The sequence below is a fragment of the Anser cygnoides genome, chromosome 3 (genome assembly GCF_040182565.1).
Source record: "Anser cygnoides isolate HZ-2024a breed goose chromosome 3, Taihu_goose_T2T_genome, whole genome shotgun sequence".
Lineage (NCBI taxonomy): Eukaryota > Metazoa > Chordata > Aves > Anseriformes > Anatidae > Anser > Anser cygnoides.
In genome coordinates this window covers 122182538-122201408 of record NC_089875.1, presented here as the reverse complement: position 1 = coordinate 122201408, position 18871 = coordinate 122182538, and the positions used below count along the sequence as shown (strand labels likewise).

General features: G+C 52.9%; 2 protein-coding genes across 6 annotated transcripts; both read left to right on the top strand.

The window, feature by feature from the left end:
• Window positions 1-88: 88 nt before the first annotated feature.
• On the top strand, window positions 89-14927 carry LOC136786303 (trifunctional enzyme subunit beta, mitochondrial). 2 transcript variants are annotated; one of them, XM_066995214.1, is made up of 16 exons: window positions 89-135; window positions 1371-1445; window positions 1827-1868; window positions 3373-3472; window positions 3685-3729; window positions 4956-5055; window positions 6289-6376; window positions 6946-7133; window positions 8541-8721; window positions 9696-9817; window positions 11379-11458; window positions 11548-11595; window positions 11986-12073; window positions 13465-13539; window positions 13997-14161; window positions 14807-14927. In XM_066995214.1, the coding sequence occupies exons 2-16, from the start codon at window positions 1379-1381 to the stop codon at window positions 14840-14842; spliced, it is 1425 nt and encodes a 474-aa protein (XP_066851315.1). In that variant the 5' UTR covers window positions 89-135; window positions 1371-1378; the 3' UTR covers window positions 14843-14927. The 2 variants fall into 2 exon arrangements, with proteins under 2 accessions (XP_066851315.1, XP_066851316.1); XM_066995215.1 differs by lacking the exon at window positions 89-135 and adding an exon at window positions 204-228.
• A 631-nt stretch (window positions 14928-15558) lies between these two features.
• On the top strand, window positions 15559-18871 carry LOC125180918 (sterile alpha motif domain-containing protein 12-like). Of its 4 annotated transcripts, XM_048053434.2 has the most exons (4): window positions 15559-17017; window positions 17652-17749; window positions 17987-18239; window positions 18335-18871. In XM_048053434.2, the coding sequence occupies exons 2-4, from the start codon at window positions 17690-17692 to the stop codon at window positions 18337-18339; spliced, it is 318 nt and encodes a 105-aa protein (XP_047909391.1). In that variant the 5' UTR covers window positions 15559-17017; window positions 17652-17689; the 3' UTR covers window positions 18340-18871. The 4 variants fall into 4 exon arrangements, with proteins under 4 accessions (XP_047909391.1, XP_066851317.1, XP_047909389.1 ...); XM_066995216.1 differs by having other exon boundaries at window positions 15559-16796; window positions 17987-18870; XM_048053432.2 differs by having other exon boundaries at window positions 15559-16871; window positions 17987-18870.

The window sequence follows — 18871 nt, the reverse complement described above, 5'->3', positions numbered from 1 at the left end:
AGGGGCGGCGAGAGGGGAGGGGGGGCGGCGGGAGAGGGGCGGGGTGGGGCGCGTTGATCAGGCGGGCGGCGGGGCAGCCCCGGGGGCGGGGCGGGAGCGGGGGCCTGCGTGAGGGGAGGCGGTGGCGGCGCTGGGGTGAGTGGGCTCAGGTGGGGGCGGCGGGGCCGGGCGGGGGGGGCTGCTGGGGGGCTGCTGAGGGGAGGGGGCGGCCCCGTGAGGGGGTTTCGGGTACGTGAGGGGGCTCTGGGGTCCCTGAGGGGGTACGTGGGGGGGGTACCGGGGGGTTTGGTGGTGGGCAGGGCTGGGCAAGACCGTGGGGGGGGTTCCTTAGGGGGTGTCCCGGGGGTTGTGGGGAGCTGGGGGGGGGAATGGGGGGGCTGTGAGGGGTCTGAGGGAGGCCTCTGAGGGAGGGCTCTGAGGGAGGCCTCTGGGGCATGGGTGTTATGGGGAGGGAGCGGTGCTGCCCTGCTGAGAACGTGAGGGAATGGGGCGGCAGGGAGCTGGGGGTCGGCCTCTTGTCACAGATAAATAGGGATAGGATCAGAGGGAATGGCCTCGAGTTGTGCCAGGGGAGGTTCAGGTTGGAAATGAGGAGACATTTCTGCTCAGAAAGAGCAGTCAGGCATTGGGACGGGTTGCCCAGGGAGGTGGTGGCGTCACCGTCCCTGGGGGTGTTCAAGGAGAGGTTGGATGTGGTGCTTAGGGACATGGTTTAGTGGGTGACATTGGTGGTAGGGGGGTGGTTGGACCAGGTGATTTGGGAGGTCTTTTCCAACCTGAATGATTCTGGGATTCACTCTGGGGAGGAAAAGCTGCAGACGAGGCTTTGTGTGTGGGGAGGGCTGGGGATCTTGTTTTGGGATGGGCCGCAGGTGGAGCCTGGGGTGCTGGATCCCAGCTCGTTCTGCTCCCCAGGGAGAACGCCACAGGAGTTACTGGGTTAGCACCAGCAGTTAAAATTAGGGGCAGTGGCGTGAAACGGTGCCAAGGAGAGGGCGTCAGGCGAGTCACGCTGACAGTGATACTGGCTGGGCGCTGGGACAATTTTCCAGGGGGAAGCGGTGGAACAGTTATTGAGGGGGGAGCCTGAAGCTGCCCTGGCTGCTGATAGTAGCAGGCTGGGTCATCGGGGAGAGCGGTGTTTATTTGCAGAACGTTATAACAGGCCACGGTTACAACCCGGTCTCCTTGTCTGTTAGATGCTGCTTGAAAAGTAACAGCAAGTAGTTCTCTGGGCCGCTGCTCTCAGCTGCCCTTGGATCACCTTCCCTTTCTTGGCTTTTTTGGCTGCGCGAAGCAGGCAGATTGCTTCTTCTGAAGTTGTTCTGAAGAGGTCAGATTGGACTAACAGCGGTCTTTCCCACGTCTAGATATCAAAATGACTTCCATGCTGACCCACACCATCCGGAACCTCCCTGCTTCTTCAGCATGGGCTGCCAGGGTCTGTAAGTATCTTTGCATTTATTAAAGGCTTGAACTGGGAGGTCACAAAGTTCCGTTTTCCGTGTTAGGGTTGGAGTGGATGCTTGTAGCTGAATCTTTGTTCCGTTGTCATCTGTTTTTTAAACAACGGATTCCATTGCTGACATGTTTGTCCTTCCCACGTCTTCCAGTGTGGGAAGAATCTTGTGTTACCCTGGCAGTATGAACTACGCCACTTTTCTTGAACAGAGTGAAATAAAAAATATCTCACAGATGTGTAGGTGCATGCAGTTGTCTTACTGTGATGTTATCTTTTTTTAACTTTTAATGTTTCTTACAGAAGCTGGAAATGTTTTTAACACTTAAGATTTGACAGATCCTCTTTTCCTTTCCTTGTTTTTCAGTCGCTCGGTCGCTCAGCTGCTCTCCACAGTTGCAGGCTGCAGGTAAGGTGATGGCACCAGGCATCGCAGTGGGTCTGTGCTAACAGGCAGGTCGTGAAGCTGCCTCCCTGTTCCAGACGCGTCTCATCCTGCACAGATCTCAGAAGCGCAGTGCAGTCAGCAGTAGATCAAGAGTGCCCCCCCAGAAGGTGCCAACAAGTAAAACTACAGGCAGAGCACTGCAGTGGAGTCCCCCAAAACACGTGAATGCCCCTCGCCCCCAGCAGCTGTGCCCATTGCAGAGCTCACAGCGTGTCCTCACCTGATGGATTACGATTTCTGGTGTCTAAACTGAAAAGCTAAGCCAGGACATTACAGGCTGTCGAGGGGTAACCAGATCTCTTGCCCAGGACAGGACGGGGTTGTCCCTGACTAGGGGAAGCTTGCGAGATTAGCTCTGATGTCCAGTGAGACCAGTAAGAGGCTCGGGTCTTAGTGGATCCACTGACTGCGCCGTTACACGGGCTATTAGCTCTGTCTTTCTCTGGGCAGTTGGGGTGATCTGGGGCTCTAGGAGTCACCATGGGCTTGCTCAGGTGGCTGTGATGCTTTGAGCTGCCTGGATTTTGGAAAGGAACCTAAACAGTAGCTCCCCCTTACCTCCTTGGCTTTGTACAGAGAGCCTTGTAAAACCCGTGAACAGTGCCGGAGCTTCATACTTGTGCTTTTGCTTGCTTGAGCATGGTGTTTAGCTGGATTTTATCCACTTTTTTTAAAAAGTATCTTTGTGCTTTAATGGACTGTAAATGGAGCTGCCCCATGTTGTAAATGCTTGCTAAGATTTGCAGGCCTGATTGTGTTATGAAATTGTCACTGAACTCTTAATCGTCGCTTCGGAAGAGCTCTGGCAGTGGCCTGGTGAATGGTGCTGCATCGGGACACTGCTTTCATCTTGACCCTGGAATCACGGGAGGCCTTAAAGAAAAGTAGCAAGTTACCTGCAGTAACTGAACGCGCTCTTTGCCACTGCTTTCCCAGGGAAGTGCAAGTTGGTTAGTTCCTGAGCTGCGCTGACTGGTCACGAAGTATCTCCCCGTCACCGTGCAGTAAGAGCACATCTGCAAGCAGTTGCGGATCGCTGTTTGTGCTCCTTGCTGCACTGCAGTGAGAGACCGCGTGAGGCCTTATTCTGGCTGCAGGGCTTTGAGTGTGGTCTGCCTCACTCATTTTAGAAGCTGTGCAGCGTTTTTAGAGGTGTCTGTTCTTGCGCTGCTCTTGCCGATGGTAACAGAGACTGCGAGTTTGTGCCTTGGTTCTCTGCCGTGCTGTTGCCTCGGTGTAGCTGTAGAGGAATCTCTCGACTGACGAGGGAAATACTGAGTTGTTAAAGCACTTTCACAGATCATATAATTAACCAGACAGAGACAAGATCACAGCCCAGGTGTCCTACCTACAGTGCTTTTGACTTATGCACTAAAAGACAACATTTTCCATAGTTTTCTGTTAATTTTAACAGCTTTAAGCTTGATGGTGTTCTCGTTAACGGTTAGGTATGCCTCTCTTTTAGCTGTCCAGCCTAAGAGTAAGAAGACCTTAGCCAAAAGTGGTGTGAAGAACATTGTTGTGGTGGAGGGCGTCCGTATTCCGTTTTTGCAGTCTGGCACTTCGTAAGTACAAAATAAGAAAATGCCCGCTCACTTGGTTAACAGTAGAATCATTTTTTGAAAAAAGTTGCCTTACTTGTCATCTTAATGTAATTATTTTTTATGCCTGCAAGCCCAGAAATGACAGATTGCTGACGGTTATCCCGTCTTTATGGAAAAAGTACGATTTGAAGAAGATTGCCCTTAATTTTCTGCCTTTCTTCTTTATCTTCCAGATATGCGGATCTCATGCCCCATGACTTAGCCAGAGCAGCGCTGCAGTAAGTATGCGGGATGCTAAAAAAGCCCAGAAAACTCTCGTAGAACTGCTGGGGTCCTGGTGTTGGCTCGGTGGCACGCGCAGAGCTGACTGTCTGGTCTTGTCTCTGAGCAGCACTTCGTTTTTCTCGGTCAGCTGCTGCCGTAGTAGGTGGCTGGAGCAGCAAGGTTTGCAATGGGCATGAGTACAAGTGTGGTGACAGGGAGTTTCATTGTTGTCTCACTTGAACAACTAGTTAATTTGAATTCTGACTGCGTAGTTTTCTAAATACAGAGGCTACTCTTGAGGTGTGCTTAAAATTCAAGGGAAAAACCGTCTGCAATTGAGAGAAAGCTGGCAACGAGAGCAGCCAGCTAATTCCGCCACCTTCCTGTCCCTTGCATTCTGTAGTGATTTGACAAGAGCTGCGTGTCTTTAGCAGTGGGATTTTTGTTGTTCAGGTGCAGGGCAAAGTGCTGTTGAGAAGAAAGAAGGCATTACCGGGGAGGAAAGGAGATTTCAAGGCCCGAGGAAGGATTGGGAGGCTGGGTGCAGTCATGTCGAATCTGAGTGCTGCGTTTGGCCAGGGCAGGCTACTGTGGTTGGCAGGTGGGCTGTTAATGCTGCCTGGGGGCTGTGTCCTGGGCGTTGGGGTGGGGGGAGGCTAGAGTGCTGCTGGAGAGAAATTCTTGATGGAAGTGCCTGTATTTTCATTTTATTTGATGGGTCGCAGTGCGTGAAGCTGTCTGAATCCCACTGTCCTTAATCACTACAACGGAATTTCCTGTGTTGCCATATTTGCCAGGATGTTGTAGCAAATTATGCAATATGTTTCCCAGTGAGCTGGAAAAATGCACTGCTCATTTGCTGTGTCTCTTTGGAAGCTTTACATTTACACCAATGTAATGGGCTTTGGTTTCTCTGGGGCCTTCTTCCTACAATTTGGATGTCACAATTCTCCAAACTGGGGAGGATACTGACAGGCACTTCTGGAGGGAGATAGTGACTGGTTTCATGAAATTAGGTAATAAAGCGTCGTGATACCGCTACAATTATTTGCAGCCTGTGGTCAGTTGCACTTGTCATTAAGTACCTGGGCACGCAAGATTTCCTTTGGACCTCTGGCAGCTACAGCCCCGTCGTTGCTGTGTTCTCCAGCCAAGCTAGTGGCAGATAGATGTTTGAGGGCTTGTGGCAACGCCGTTGCTTGCACGGTACGAATTCTCCTTGTTTCTGTCTTCTCCCTAGGGGTTTGCTGAACCGGACCAGTGTCCCAAAGGATGTTGTTGATTACATTGTTTACGGCACGGTGATCCAGGAAGTGAAAACGAGCAATGTTGCCAGAGAGGTGGGTTACGTGCACTGTTTCTTCTGTTTCTTCATTCTTCTAGAATGAAGATAACAAGCCCTTGCGAAAAAAGTCCAGTGTACCTTGGCTTTAGGAATATAAGCTAGTTGGGCCAGTATTGGCAGACAAGTAACTGTATGGGGCTCTGCCCCTTGTTGAAATCTGCCCAATATGAAGCATGTTTTAATTCTCTGAAGCCTCTGCTTGATTCTTGCCTGAAAGGGAAGCTTTTGTTGGTGACTGCTGATCACTCAGCTCTAATTACCAATCAGACTCAAAGGCTGGTGTGTCCAAATAAGTTGGGAGGACCAGAGCATGCTGTGATGGATTGCTTTGTATCTATTTACTTCAGTTGCCTGGTCAGGTGCAGCGTTTGAATGATCCGAAATGCAGTAGCTTAGTTGCCCTTCCTTCTGGCAGGCAGAACGCCCAATTCGCGCGTTATACACGGAAAGAGGTTGGTCTGCTGCAGGAATGTGATGCGGGTGGCATGTGATTTTCTGTTATTCTCTGCAACCCGGCAAAACGATTACGTAACGTGCTGGAAAGGGTTCGGAGATTATGAGGCTCCCCAGTTCCATCGGCAGCTTTAGCCTTGTGTATGCAAATACTTGCTTTGGTCACCTGCCAGTCAGATGAGGCTGCGGTTTAATTTTAACTTGGGAACAAGTGGTGAACTTTAAACCAGTTGGCCACGTCTCAACTAGGGAAGGTCTTGCTGCGAGCAGTTTTCCTGTGCTGGGTCAGACGAGACTGCTTGCTGAACTGCAGATGTTTTCTGTTCTGGCTGAAGCAACTCGCAGCGCCTTGTCCTAAGGGCTCTAAATAACTCTTTTCACGTGCCACCTTTGCAAATAATGTGAAGCAAAGGCCACGTTAGGTGCTTGAAAGCTCTCTCAAAGTGATGAGGCGTGCACTTAGTTTGTCCCTGGTGATCACACAGCCTGACTGAGAGCCCTGAGAGGGGGACAGCTGCCTTCTCCAGTTCCCAGAGTCCAGGGAGGGGAATCGCTGCTGCAGTAGCTGGCTGAGTGGGAACTCAGAATCACAGAATCATCTAGGTTGGTAGAGACCTCCAAGATCACCTAGTCCAACCTCTGACCTAACGCTAACAAGTCCTCGAGGTGCTTGTTTTCAGCTTAGTCTGCAAAGGCGTGTTGCTGGGCAGGAGGCAGATCTGGCCCCGTGGAGCAAAAGGTGCAGGTTTTAACAGTTGTTCTTTGTCGCTCGTAGGCTGCCTTGGGAGCTGGCTTTTCTGACAAAACTCCAGCCCATACAGTCACCATGGCTTGCATTTCTTCAAACCAGGCTATGACCACAGGTACGTTGGCTGGAAGAACAAGCTGTGGTTTGAAACCGAGCTTGGCAACTCCTCTCCGTCCCTCAGCTAGCTCACGCTGCTTAGTGAACGTAACTAAGCAGGCGAAGAAATTCTGGAACAGAAGAAAGACTGTGAACTAACAAAATGCACTACAAACTGAGCACCTGCGATTGGCCTGCCAGCAGCTTGGCCCTGTTTGCATTCAGCCACAGCCTCTGCTCAGTATCTGAGTTAGCTTGGGAGGTAAAGACTAAATCTTGATAAGGAAGTCGCTTCCTTTCAGGCTACTGTCATCTTTGATTAAGCCTGGGCAGAGGAGAAAAAAACTGGTATCCTGCATCACTGGGAATGCTCTTCTCCCACACTGTGCCTGACAGGAAGCAAAATTACAAAACTAGTGTGCTTCATAAAATGTCTGTTTGTCCTGCTCTATCTCAGTTAAACACGTGCTGTATCCCTTGGCCAAAGCCGGAGGCTGGAGAAGGACATAAAATATAGCGTCCTAGGCACTAATGAGGTAAGCGTTGCTTCTTCCCACAGCCCTCATGGCAAGCTGTCTCTTTCTGCAGGCGTGGGTTTGATCGCAGCTGGACAGTGCGATGTCGTCGTAGCAGGGGGTGTGGAGTTAATGTCGGATGTTCCCATTCGTCACAGCAGGAAGATGAGGAAGACTATGCTCACTCTGAACCGAGCCAAGACCTTGGGCCAAAAGCTCGCTGTGATTTCCAAAATTCGCCCTGACTACTTTGCTCCTGAGGTATTTTTTTTTTTGCAGGCATTTAGACGCTATTAAAAACCATTAAAACTTACTAATCTAAAAACTAAACCGTTTTATAAGGAGGTGTGAAACAAGTTGGCTCAGGTAATTTTTTAGCTTCACTGGAGAGCATACATGGATTTAAAAAGGGCTAAGGTGGCTTCCCGTGGCTCTCCTTTATTGGATCTCTGTGATTTACATTAAAGCTACAGTTGTCTGATGCAGCTTGTAGCATTCGTGACTCTCCGCTGTGTTTTGACTTTGTCTTCTTACATGTTGGTCTTCAGGAAACCTAATTTACTTCAACATTTCAAGCCTCCTCCCTCTTCCTGCGGCTCCTGGCCAAATTGTGTGCTGGAGACTAAAAAATGGAAGCTTTTTTCCATCAATTCGTAGCTCATGGCATTGTCATAAAGCATCAGAGGAATTCTTGTTTCCTAAATAATGAAGTGGAAATGAAGCTCAGGAAAGGCGCATCCTTAGTATAATAATGTAGTTACTGTTTGATTAATGCCTCTTAAATATTTCCTTGTGATTGCTGTTCCCAGTCACGTCGTGCCAGGTGCCGAATGTGTTCAGTTCCCATGTTTGGGCCCCGATGAGAACGGGTAGCCTGCTGGTTAGTGTCAGGGGCCTGCTGTAGAGGGGGCCACTCTTGCCTCTCTCTGAGGTCATGAGGGAGGTGAATTACGGCATGGTGGAGGTTGGGAGGAAGAGCACTTCTCTCCAACGCCACCAAACTCTTCACAAGAAAACCGTGCGTGTCTCTCCTGCTGGTCACCTTTAGCTGGAGTGCAGGGAAGCACAGTGTACATGTAGCAGAGATGAGATCCAAAGTCTAAATAATATATTAAAATTGCAGACTTAAATGCATGCAGGGATTTCCTGGGTGCTGCCGGAAGAATAAAAGCTAAGCTGAACTCACGTGCTGTCTCTGGCTTTGCTTGTGGAGGTGTTTTGCAGAAGCTTTTAAGGTCCCAGGATAGGTTTTTTAACCAGGATAGGTTAATTAACCCAGGATAGGTTAATCTTGGCCCAAAAAGTCCAGTCACCCCTCCTGGGGAGCCCTTGTTACATTCACAGAGCAGCATGTGCATATCCAGCGTGGTTCTCAAACCCCTGGATTTAGCTGCAGCCTGGATCTCACTTTATCCATTTTTTCTGAAATCATACGCTTTGAAAGTGACGATTCTTCTCATGCCAGAACTGACTCGATCAAACGTACGGTGCCGCCTGTTATTTGCATAGCTCTAATATCGACAGCTCAGCTGAAGGAATGGAAGGGCCTCGTTCACTGAGTGCGGGGCTTAACCAGCTTCCGAACTTAGTGGCGTTTCGTAAACCACCTGTAACTGCTGCGGGGAGAGGCATTTCTGTGTGCTGACTTTATTTTATTTTTTTTTGTAGCTCCCAGCTGTGGCCGAGTTCTCCACCAGCGAGACCATGGGGCACTCTGCTGATCGCTTGGCTGCTGCCTTCGCAGTTTCCCGTGTGGAGCAAGATGAGTACGCCCTCCGCTCTCACACGCTAGCCAAGAAAGCCCAGGACGGAGGCTTGCTGCTTGATGTGGTACCCTTCAAAGTGCCAGGTAAAAGTGCATGTATTTCACTGCTAGCACACACCAGTTAAATAAGGAAGTGCTTTATTAAGAAGAGGAGAGGAAGCACTGGGGACCAATTCATAACATTCCGTGTATGTTACAGATTTTAACTTTTTGGTACGCCCTCTCTGGCTCCCTGGAAGACTACTAAAAGAGCTTGTTTCTAGATACGCATATCTGAATTTATAAACATATCCTTGCATATCTGAATTTTGTAGTATCCATCTTGTATCCTTGCTAATGTGATGATAGAGCAAGGAAAATCAGAACTGATTTTTATACTCCAAGCTATCAACAACAAATAGAAATAAGCAACAAATTCGTCCTGGTCTGATGAATCAGGTGCTGGGTTGGAACATCGAAAACATGATCCACTTGCTAGACCCCAGTTCACCAGGCCTCACAGTCATTGCTCGGATGTGAAACGGTCTGGGCACTTTAAGTACAGAGTAAAAGTGCCCCAAATTAGTTTCCTAATGAGACCTTGGTTTTACAGTTCTGCAGTTTCATGCTGTCTTTATACTAGAATTGGTGCTTTTTGTTAGCTGGTGTGTTTAAGCAGTCAGTATAGCTAAAGATGCATGTATTTGGTTCTTGCCAGCCCTCTCACTTCCTCAAAACTTGGCACATAAGCATATACTGATTTAGATCCAGCTCTCCAATTTAGGCTTTATAATCTCTATTTAAAGTCTTTTTATCAACTGGGCTTTCTGTGCGGTATTTTTTCCTTATTGTAGATAGACCGTAGCACTTCATTTTTTTTTTTGGTCTTTAAAGAGAAAGTAAAGCAGCTTCAATTTTTAAGTGATATTTTTAGCCATGTTAAATAGCTTGATACTGCAAATGGATTTTCCCTTTTTCTTCCTCCAATCTGTCATAAAAAGCATAATTTTCTGATTTTTTTTCTGAAGTCCTGATGTACAAATTCATGTTTGCTGAACTTTATTTTTAATCATCAACAGGCAGAGATACGGTTACCAAAGATAATGGGATCCGCCCTTCCTCAATGGAGCAGATGGGCAAGCTGAAGCCAGCTTTTGTCAAACCATATGGAACTGTCACAGCTGCCAACTCATCCTTCCTGGTAAGGTGTTCGTGAGCCAGCTGAGGAAACTCTGGTTTGTCCTCTGCCTCCACAGGCACGTAGACTCAGCTGGTGTAATCTGCGGGAATGAGTTGTCTCCTTTGTGGTATCACCTGCTATAAGATTTTTTTTTTTTGTAGTGAACTTGGGGACTGGATTGTTTTGTTTTCAAGTCAAGAATTAAGCCCCTGAAATTGCTTCTTTTTACATGTTTGCCTTTCCATAGCTGTGTCTCTTGGAAAAGCAACCTGGGGTTGATTTGTAGAAATTCTGTTCCAGGATGAGATCAATCACGTTGTAAGTCTAGAAGTTGGTAGTTTTGGACTAAGCTCATCACGTTAGGGCTTACCCTGTAACGCGCAGAGAGGAAGAGGAGATTTCTCTAGCACATCTGTGATGGAGCCCTCTTCCATGTATGCTCCTTGCCTTCTCTCTAAGGCTTCTAAGCTAAGCTCTTTTCATAGAATCATTTAGGTTGGAAAAGACCTTCAAGATGACATCAAGTCCAACCATCAACCATGCTGAAATCTAAAGTAGTTTTTTGAATTAGGTGAGGTGTGTCTGGGTCCCAGTTCCTGAGACTCGACAGAGGGTGATTGCCACTGGCAGTCTCCCACAAAGAGCTTGAAGGCACAGTCTTGTTTCTGCGTGCAGCCCTGACAGTTTCTCGTGTGTTTAAAAGGCTGTCCCACAGTTTGTGATGAGCACAACTGCTGCTAAAGCAGCAGTGATACCAACTCCTTAAGGTTCAGGGGGACTCGCAGAGGCCTGATAATGCCATAGCCTTGGTATTAGGAACACTTGAAACACTGCCGGTGTGCTGCACGCAGCAGAGCTGTAGGCCAGGCTGGACTGTTATCCCAGAAAGGAGTGATCATGTTGCCAAGGCCATGATGTTCCTTTTTGCAGTGTGTTGAGCCTGTGGCTTTTGGCATCCCAGAATTATACCCCAGTTTGGGGATGGGGCTGAATGAACAGGTGTGTTTGGTCCTAAGGACCGATAGTGCAGCTGGGCACCTTTGTCCTGCTTGAAACCAGAGGGAGTCGTGGACTGTAAGGAGGTGCTCCAGCAGGGTGTGCTTCCATCATTCGGAGGTTGTCTGTCCATCCGCTCAGTCAGGCAGACTTGTCCTGTGTCACAGGGCTCCTGCACGTGCTGGAAAATAAATAATTCCTCATAAAATCCTCGTCCCGCGTGAGGCCTGTGGGTGTAGCTCGGGCAAACGGGAGTGCAACCTGGGGATTCAGTTCGGCAAGGCAAGCAATGGGGACGCAGTGGCCCGGACGTTTTCCTGCTCAACCTGCTGTTGGGAACCTGCTGTTAGCAGGGGGGTTGGACTCGAAGATCTCCAGAGGTCCCTTCCAACCCCTACAACTCTGTGATTCTGTAACAGCAAAGCCAGCTTTGCAAATCTTGGAGCGCTGTGGCAGAGCCTGGCGGCCCTGGCTATGTTTGGGTCTCTCTTAGGGGCTGCTCCGCGGGGTTGTCAGGCTCCTTTTGTGCCCGGCGTGCGCCCGCTCGTCGGGCAGCGGCCTCACTGGGTTCTTCTGCCTGTTGCAGACAGACGGCGCCTCGGCAATGCTGATCATGTCTGAAGAGAAGGCTCTGGCGATGGGGTACAAACCGAAGGCCTACCTCAGGTAACAGAGGGGCTGCTGTATGCGGGGTCTGAAGCCCGCTCTCGTTTCCTTCTCCTCCTTCCGTTACTAACAGCATTTCTCCTCTGCAGGGACTTTGTGTATGTGTCCCAGGACCCAAAGGACCAACTGCTGCTGGGGTAGGTGGCGATGACGAATAGCCTCCCCTAACAGCCCGAACTTGTACAACGGCCTTGACTTGCCATTGCATGTTTGGTCCTATTTTTTCTTGTTGTGCCTTCTCACGAAGGTGTGAGAGCTGGTGTGGGAGGTGTGGCTTGGCAGGGCGGGTGGCTAACGTGGGAGAGCAGCAGTGGCAGAAATATCCACCCTGGTTTGCTGGGGGGCGTCGCAGCACGTTGGTGCTGGTGGTAGTTCCTGGGGCTGTTTCAGCCAGAGTGGGAAAGGCAGAGAGCCGTACCGTGCATCCTAGGGAGATGGGATGTAATGTGGCTTCCTGCGGAAAAACGGGAATGATAATGGGAGGAAAGGTATTCATGTGCGACTCCTGGTTCTTATCTCTTCTTCAGTCCAACATATGCAACGCCCAAAGTGCTGGAGAAGGCTGGTCTAACCATGGCTGATATCGATGTGTTTGAATTCCATGAAGCCTTTGCTGTAAGTATCTCTGAACACCAAGGCTCCCTCTAGCTGTAAAATGCCGTTCTGTAGACAGACTTTTGTTTTTTCACTTCTGTGTTGGTGAAAGCACTTGTTAAGATCTTCCCTGAATGTAGATATGTAAGTGGAGTATATATATAGTTAATAACCAACATTTTATGTGCTGACACAATCCATTGGAAGGATGGCTTATGTTGCTTGAGGTCACCAAGGGAGTACAGGTTCTTCAAGAAACCATGTAAAAAAAAAATAAATCTTAAGTCACCAAGATCCTTGTATGAAGGAAACCACTTCTGCAGGTCATCTACTAACAGGTTAGGATGTGTTAATTTGGTGACATGGCTTGCTAATTGGACAGTGTCTTTTTCTAGCTAAATGACACCAGGTTGTGTGGTGCAGTCCGCACGCTGGAGGGAAGTGATGCCATCCAGAGGGACCTGGACAGGCTGAGAGGTGGGCCTGAGTGAACCTCGTGAGGGTCAACAAGGCCAAGTGCAAGGTCCTGCACCTGGGCCGGGGCAATCCCAAGCACAAATCCAGGCTGGGTGAGGAATGGATTGAGAGTAGCCCTGAGGAGAAGGACCTGGAGATGCTGGTTGACAAGAAGCTCAATGTGAACCGGCAATGTGCGCTTGCAGCCCAGAAAGCCATCCGTACCCTGGGCTGCACCAAAAGCAGCGTGGCCAGCAGGACGAGGGCGGGGATTGTCCCCCTCTGCTCTGCTCTTGTGAGACCCCACCTGGAGCCCTGCGCTCAGCTCTGGGGCCCCCAGCACCAGAAGGACATGGAAGAATTAGAACGAGTCCAGAGGAGGCCACAGAGATGGTCCAGGGGCTGGAGCACCTCTCCTACAGACAGGCTGAGGGAGTTGGGGTTGTTCAGCCTGGAGAAGAGAAGGCTCCTTCCTGGGAGACCTTACAGCGGCCTGCCAGTACCTAAAGGGGGCTGCAGGAGAGCTGGGGAGGGACTCTCTCAGGGAGTGGGGTGATGGAACAAGGGGGAATGGCTTTACACTAAAAAAAGGTAGGTTTAGATTATGTATAAGGAGGAAATCTTTCCCTCCAAGGGCGGCGAGGCCCTGGCGCAGGCTGCCCCGAGGAGCTGTGGGTGCCCCATCCCTGGCAGTGCCCAAGGCCAGGCTGGATGGGGCTGGGGGCAGCCTGGGCTGGGGGCGGGGGTCATGCCCATGGCAGGGGGCTGGAACTGGGTGATCCTTAAGGTCTGTGATTCTACGGTTGAGTTAATGTCGGCTAACGGAGTTGCTCCTGTAAAATGCTTTTTTCAGTTGGCTGTATTAGTTTTGTGGCTGGAGCTGATCTTGGGGTATCTCCTGTTTGCTAGCACTGTCCGTAGGCTTTCCTTAAAGTCTGCCCTCCCTTCCCTTTCAGGGGCAGATACTGGCTAACTTGAAAGCTATGGATTCAGACTGGTTTGCACAAAACTACATGGGCAGGAAGTCAAAGGTAAGCACGCAGCCAGGATGTCTTTGTATTTCGTTTATACTCAGCATTGTTGGATTCCACGTCGTGGCTAGAGCTGCTGTCATGTTCTGTGAGGGGCAGTAACGTTTCTGGAGCTCTGGGCCGGTGAATCCGAGCGTGAGAAGTTTCTGTGGGCGTGGAGGCGTTCCCATTGCCAGCAGGTGGAGACCTAGAGCCGCAGCAGGGATTGCTGGCGAGGCAGGAATTAAAGCAGCGGCTGGGGCTCAGAGCTCCTGTATTCCTTCTGACAGCACGGACTGTACCTGCCTGACTGGGGGTGGAGCAGTAAAGCTTTTGGTGTAGTTCTGTGCCATCATCAGGCACTTGCACATGCTGAGGAACGCTTCCCAGCAGCCCAGGCTGGCTGTGGGGGTTCGGTATTGTCGCAGTCTCTTTCCAGACAGGCGATTATTACGTGTGTCCCTCTGTGTTCCTGCAGGTTGGAGCCCCTCCTCTGGAGAAGTTCAACACCTGGGGCGGCTCCCTCTCGCTGGGACATCCTTTCGGTGCCACTGGCTGCCGCCTTGCAATTACTGCTGCCCACAGGTTGAAGAAGGAGGGAGGGCAGTATGGCCTGGTTGCTGCCTGTGCCGCGGGAGGGCAGGTAATGATGCCGTGGGGTCTGTCACTGTTCCCTTGGAAGCTCCCTCCGCCCTGACCACCTACGAGTCCCTCTGGCCCAGCAGGAGAATCACCCGGGGATGCAGCGTGTTGCTGCCTGTGGGATACACAGGGGAAGGAGAGGTTTCTGCCATGTTCTCGGGGTTTGTGTGCTGGCTCTCAAAACCTTCCCAGATTTTGGCTGGCGAGGGTCATCCTTCCAAATCTTGGGAAGAAAGATCTTTACAAGAAAAATGGGTGGGAGATGGGCTGTGCCTGGTTGCCGTCAGCAGTCGAGGCTGTGGATGGGAGCCCTGGTTCAGCGTTGTGCTGACTGGAGGTCGTTCTGTAGGAACCCAGCCCGGGTGGGTAACCCGAGGGCCTGGCCCTGGCTCTCTCCTCACTGAGTGCTTTACGAGCTGCCTTGGGAGCAGCGTGGTGCGCTGATCAGCCGGGCTGCTGCCTCGGCACTCGGAGCAGCCCTGTGCTGTCACGGAGCTGCCAGAGCAAATCCTGGTGGTGAATCGGCTCTGGGCTCTTACCTCACCTTTGTTTTAATAAGGGCGGGAGATGGGCATCTCCTGTTGACTCCTGCCTGTAACACCTAGTCCTTTCTGTGACCGTTCTCTCTCTTTCTCTCCATTTCTAGGGGCATGCAATGCTAGTGGAACTCTACCCTCAGTAATGGGACAAGGGACTGCTGAACGAGTATTCATGTGTCCTGTGCCTGGCAATGCCATTTCAATGCACTAATAAAAACATACAAACGATCCTTCTTGGAAAGGATTTTTGGTGGCCTTTGTAAATACCTTCTAGCTACACTGCTGGTAATTTTCAGCTAATAAACGCACTCTAAGACATATTCCGGGTCGAGGAAAATAAAAGTTAATGTGGCTCTTAGTGTCTCCAAGGTCCTTGTAACCAGTCTGATTTCTACTGTAATTCTTTGGTAAGCAAGATTTATTTTTTTTTCCCTGGAAAAAAAAAAAAGTGATTTCCAAGTGGTGTACAAAGAATGAAGCTCAGAGATGGAGATCCATAAAGTGCTGAGTGTCGGCAGGCTGAGATGTGAGGTAACGTGCCGTTGTCGGGAGTAACAACTTCTTCAGAAGCAGGCTTAAATTCAAGTGGCTGACCTGGTTCAAAGGGGGAGGTTTGCTGCACGATGTCTGAACAGCATGGAATTAGCAAATTGCCTCTGAGAATTGAGTGTCACTGATGTTTGCCACAATAAACCAGGAAAAAAAGTTTGGCTTGTGTTTTTTTTTTCCTCTCTCCCTTCTCCTTGCCTGAAAGGTGTGGGCTTTGGGTTCCAAGGTTGAACCAGGTATTTGCTTTCTGAAACGGGAGACAGCTTCCACAATCCACCTCGAGTTCCTGTGCCCAAATGAGTCACCAAAGTAACGTGTGCTTTTCAGGCATAACTCACGCTTCTCTGTGGCACCCTAATTACACATTTTTGGTGTCTGGTGTTTTTAAAATTGAGAAATAGGGACAGGATAACACTTGGGCAGAAGCAAGCTGGTGACAAACATTGGTTCTGCAGACTCATCTTTCTCTGAGGATTTTAGGAACATGAGATGGTTCTTGCCCTTTTGGTTAATGTTCTGAGTTATTTTCCTCCCTCATCTTTTCATGTTTTTGTTGTGACGAGGGTGGCTTGGGTTATGCCAGGCAACACAGAATCTTCCTGCAAAAATCTTTGGCTCCCTTGTATGGAAGGAACCGCCTCAGCAAGTCACCTGCTGCTGAGCAGCCCTGCAATCGTGGAGGCAAAGCCGTGATAAGAGCTGGGTGGGACGGCGGGTGGTGCCTGCGTGGCGGTGGCTGGAAATCTTGTGCGGCGTTGCTGCTCCGCGCTGCGCAGCGAGGTGGCTGCGGGTGGGAGAGAACCTGAGGAGAAGGGGCAGCGCTTTGGTTTCCTATAAGCACCTCGTGTGCTTCGGGGTCAAGCACCGGCAGCAGTGGACTTGGCGTCCCAGCAGAGGGAAGCTCTGCAGAGCTGAGCTGGGGGCGGCTCGCAAGGGGCTCTGCGCAGCAGCCCCCCGGGAGGTGCGTGCAGGCACCGCGCTGCGGGCTGCGGTCGGACCGTGCTGGGCAGCCGGAGTGGCTGAAAATCAGTTCCTCTGCCCACGTTTGGGTAGCTGGGTACGTCCACGTCACGAAGAGCTTCACGGGGCGGAGGTCCCTTTGGGGCCTGGGGATGGGCGCGATGGTTGGAGAACAGGGGCTGATCCACACCGGCCTTCCCGTGCTTCCGAGCCGGTTGGGGTAGGACGGTGTAAAGTAGCACCACTGCAATCCCCGGCCTTCCCACACGCGTAGGAACGTGTTCCCAGGGCTCTGTCAGCGAGGAAGTCCTGGGAGCTCTGCGTGTACCTGGCTGCACAAGACCTTTTTTTTTTTTTTTTCTCTCCCCCTCCCACAGCTGGAAGTTGCTTAATAACTCGCTGCACTCCTGCTTCGCGGGATGTGTTGAGTTAAACAGCCTTTAAAGAGACGTATCGCCACCCAACAGAAATGCGTGGGTGCTTGCTTTGTTACCGGGGCTGGCCCTGCCGGCGTGGGCACTCACCTGTCCCCAGGAGCCCGCTGGGGCTGCGTGGAAAGGGGGGCACAAGCGCCGGGGGCTGTTGCAGGTACGGGCAGGGCTGCAGCCCTTCGGGATGTGACTCATCCTCGGGGCTCGCCCTGTTCTGGAGCTCACGCTGGAGGTGAGGCTGCTCCGGTGCGTCCCACGTCGACCTGTACGGGTACACGAGGGCTTTCACCCCGTGGGACGGGCCGCGATGGGCCCATCCTGCGCCTAACGGGGACGGGAGAGGGGGGAGCCTTTGCAGAGCTCCTTCGCCTGGTCGCGGTAAGGACGCTGCCCTGCTCTGCGCTCCTCTGACCCCCCGGGAAATGTCGTGTCTGGCTCTGGCCGGGGTCTCACCGGCCCCTGGGGAGGGTGCAGCCAGGGATGGGGTAGCCAAGAGGAAGGGGGGGGCACGATTCGAGCTTGCAGAGCAGCCGCACCCCTGGCAGCCTTGCGGTGCTGTTGGGGTGCCCACGTGCGGCTGTGCCTGCAGAGGGAGGGCCCGGGCAAAGGTTTCTTTTGCTCTCCTGCTTTTCCGTGCGGTGGGTTCCTGCTCGACCCAGGGCAGAGGCGTGAGGTGGACGGGTGGTGGGGAGGAGAACGTTGGGCTGGGGAAGGGGTCCCGGCTGGGTTGGGGGCGCCAGGGCACGCCGGAGCCCCCCCGGGCTTGCGGAGGTGGTGGGGAGCCGGGGCTGGTCTCACTTCCCGGGTGTGCCCGGCTCTGCGCGCCCACGCGGCGGGACGGGCGCTGGGGCCTTGTCCCAGCTCCAGCCCAGGGGGGCATGAATTGGGTGGGCAGGAGGGGTCTGCACCGGGGGAGGGGGGGAGGGCAGCCACCACACCCCAGGGACGGTGTGGAATAGGGGTGCAGGGGGCTGTGCTCACCCCAGCTTTTGTGGCCTCCCCCCCTTTGCAGGGAGCCCCGGCTGACCCCACGCCCTGCTGGACCCCCACATGGACGCCGAGGTGCAGGATGGTGCTGAGGCGCTGTCGGAGGGATGTCCGCTGGCTGAGGTGAGCGAGGGCAGGGGCTGGGGGCTGGAGCCTCCGCGGGGGAGAGGGGGAGACCCCGCGGGGATGTGAGCGCCGGCACCAGCATGGGCACGGGGATGGCAGAAGGGTCGCATTTCGGGGAGGGGTGGAATTTGGGCATGGAGCAGCCAGCCTGACCCCATATCTCCCACGGGGCTGGGGGGACAGGCTGGGGGGGGCGAGGGGACACCCCAGCTCAACCCTCTCTTCCCGGTGCAGGTATCGGAGGGGCCCCCGGCGCAGTGGACGGTGCCGGAGGTGTGCGCCTGGCTGGGTGCGCGGCGCGGGGACGGGGACCTGGCGCAGCTGGCGGCCGAGCACGCGGTCACCGGCCGGGCCCTGCTGCGACTGACCGAGGGGACCCTGCGGCGCATGGGGGTCGCCCCCCGCAGCCGGCGCCGGGAGCTGCTGCGGGAGCTGCTGGGGCTGCGGCTGCAGCAGGAGCTGGAGGAGCTGCTGAGCATCGCCGGGGGTGAGCATCCCCCGTAGCGCATCCACGGGGGGCACCGGCTGTGACGATGCCGGGGGGGGTCCCCCCAGATGGACTGTGGTCACCTCTGTCCCCAGAGTGACGTGGACGAGAGCTTGTGGGCAGGGAGGCGATGCCACGGGATGACAAAGCGGCGGCTGGAATTAAGAACGCAACACGGCAACGGTGCTGGAAGGAGTCCCGAGGCCACCGTGTCCCCCAGAAAAGCCCAAACCTGGCTGGCTGGCAGGGCTGCACAAGGAGAAGGTGCCTGCCCTCGCCCCTCGCCCCGTGAGCCACCCGCTGCTGGGTGACACCGGCTCCCGCAAGGTGCCACTGCGCCCTGCGGGGTGTGGGGAGCCCTGTGGCAATAACGCAGCAGGGACCGTCCCCAGCCACCGGATCCTGCTGCAACCCCAGGGTGTGAGGGATACAGAGAGGGGACACGGAGGTGTCACACCTTCCTTGGCAGCGCTTGGGAGCAGCGCATCGATGGGGGAGCCCACGAAGGAGGTGCCAGGGCACCCTCTGCCTCCGACCCCGGGGCTGGCGGGGTGCACAGAGCAACGGGGCAGGGCTGAGGGCCTCAATAAACGTGGCTGGAGCCGTAAAACCACCGGAGTGGCTGTGCTTGA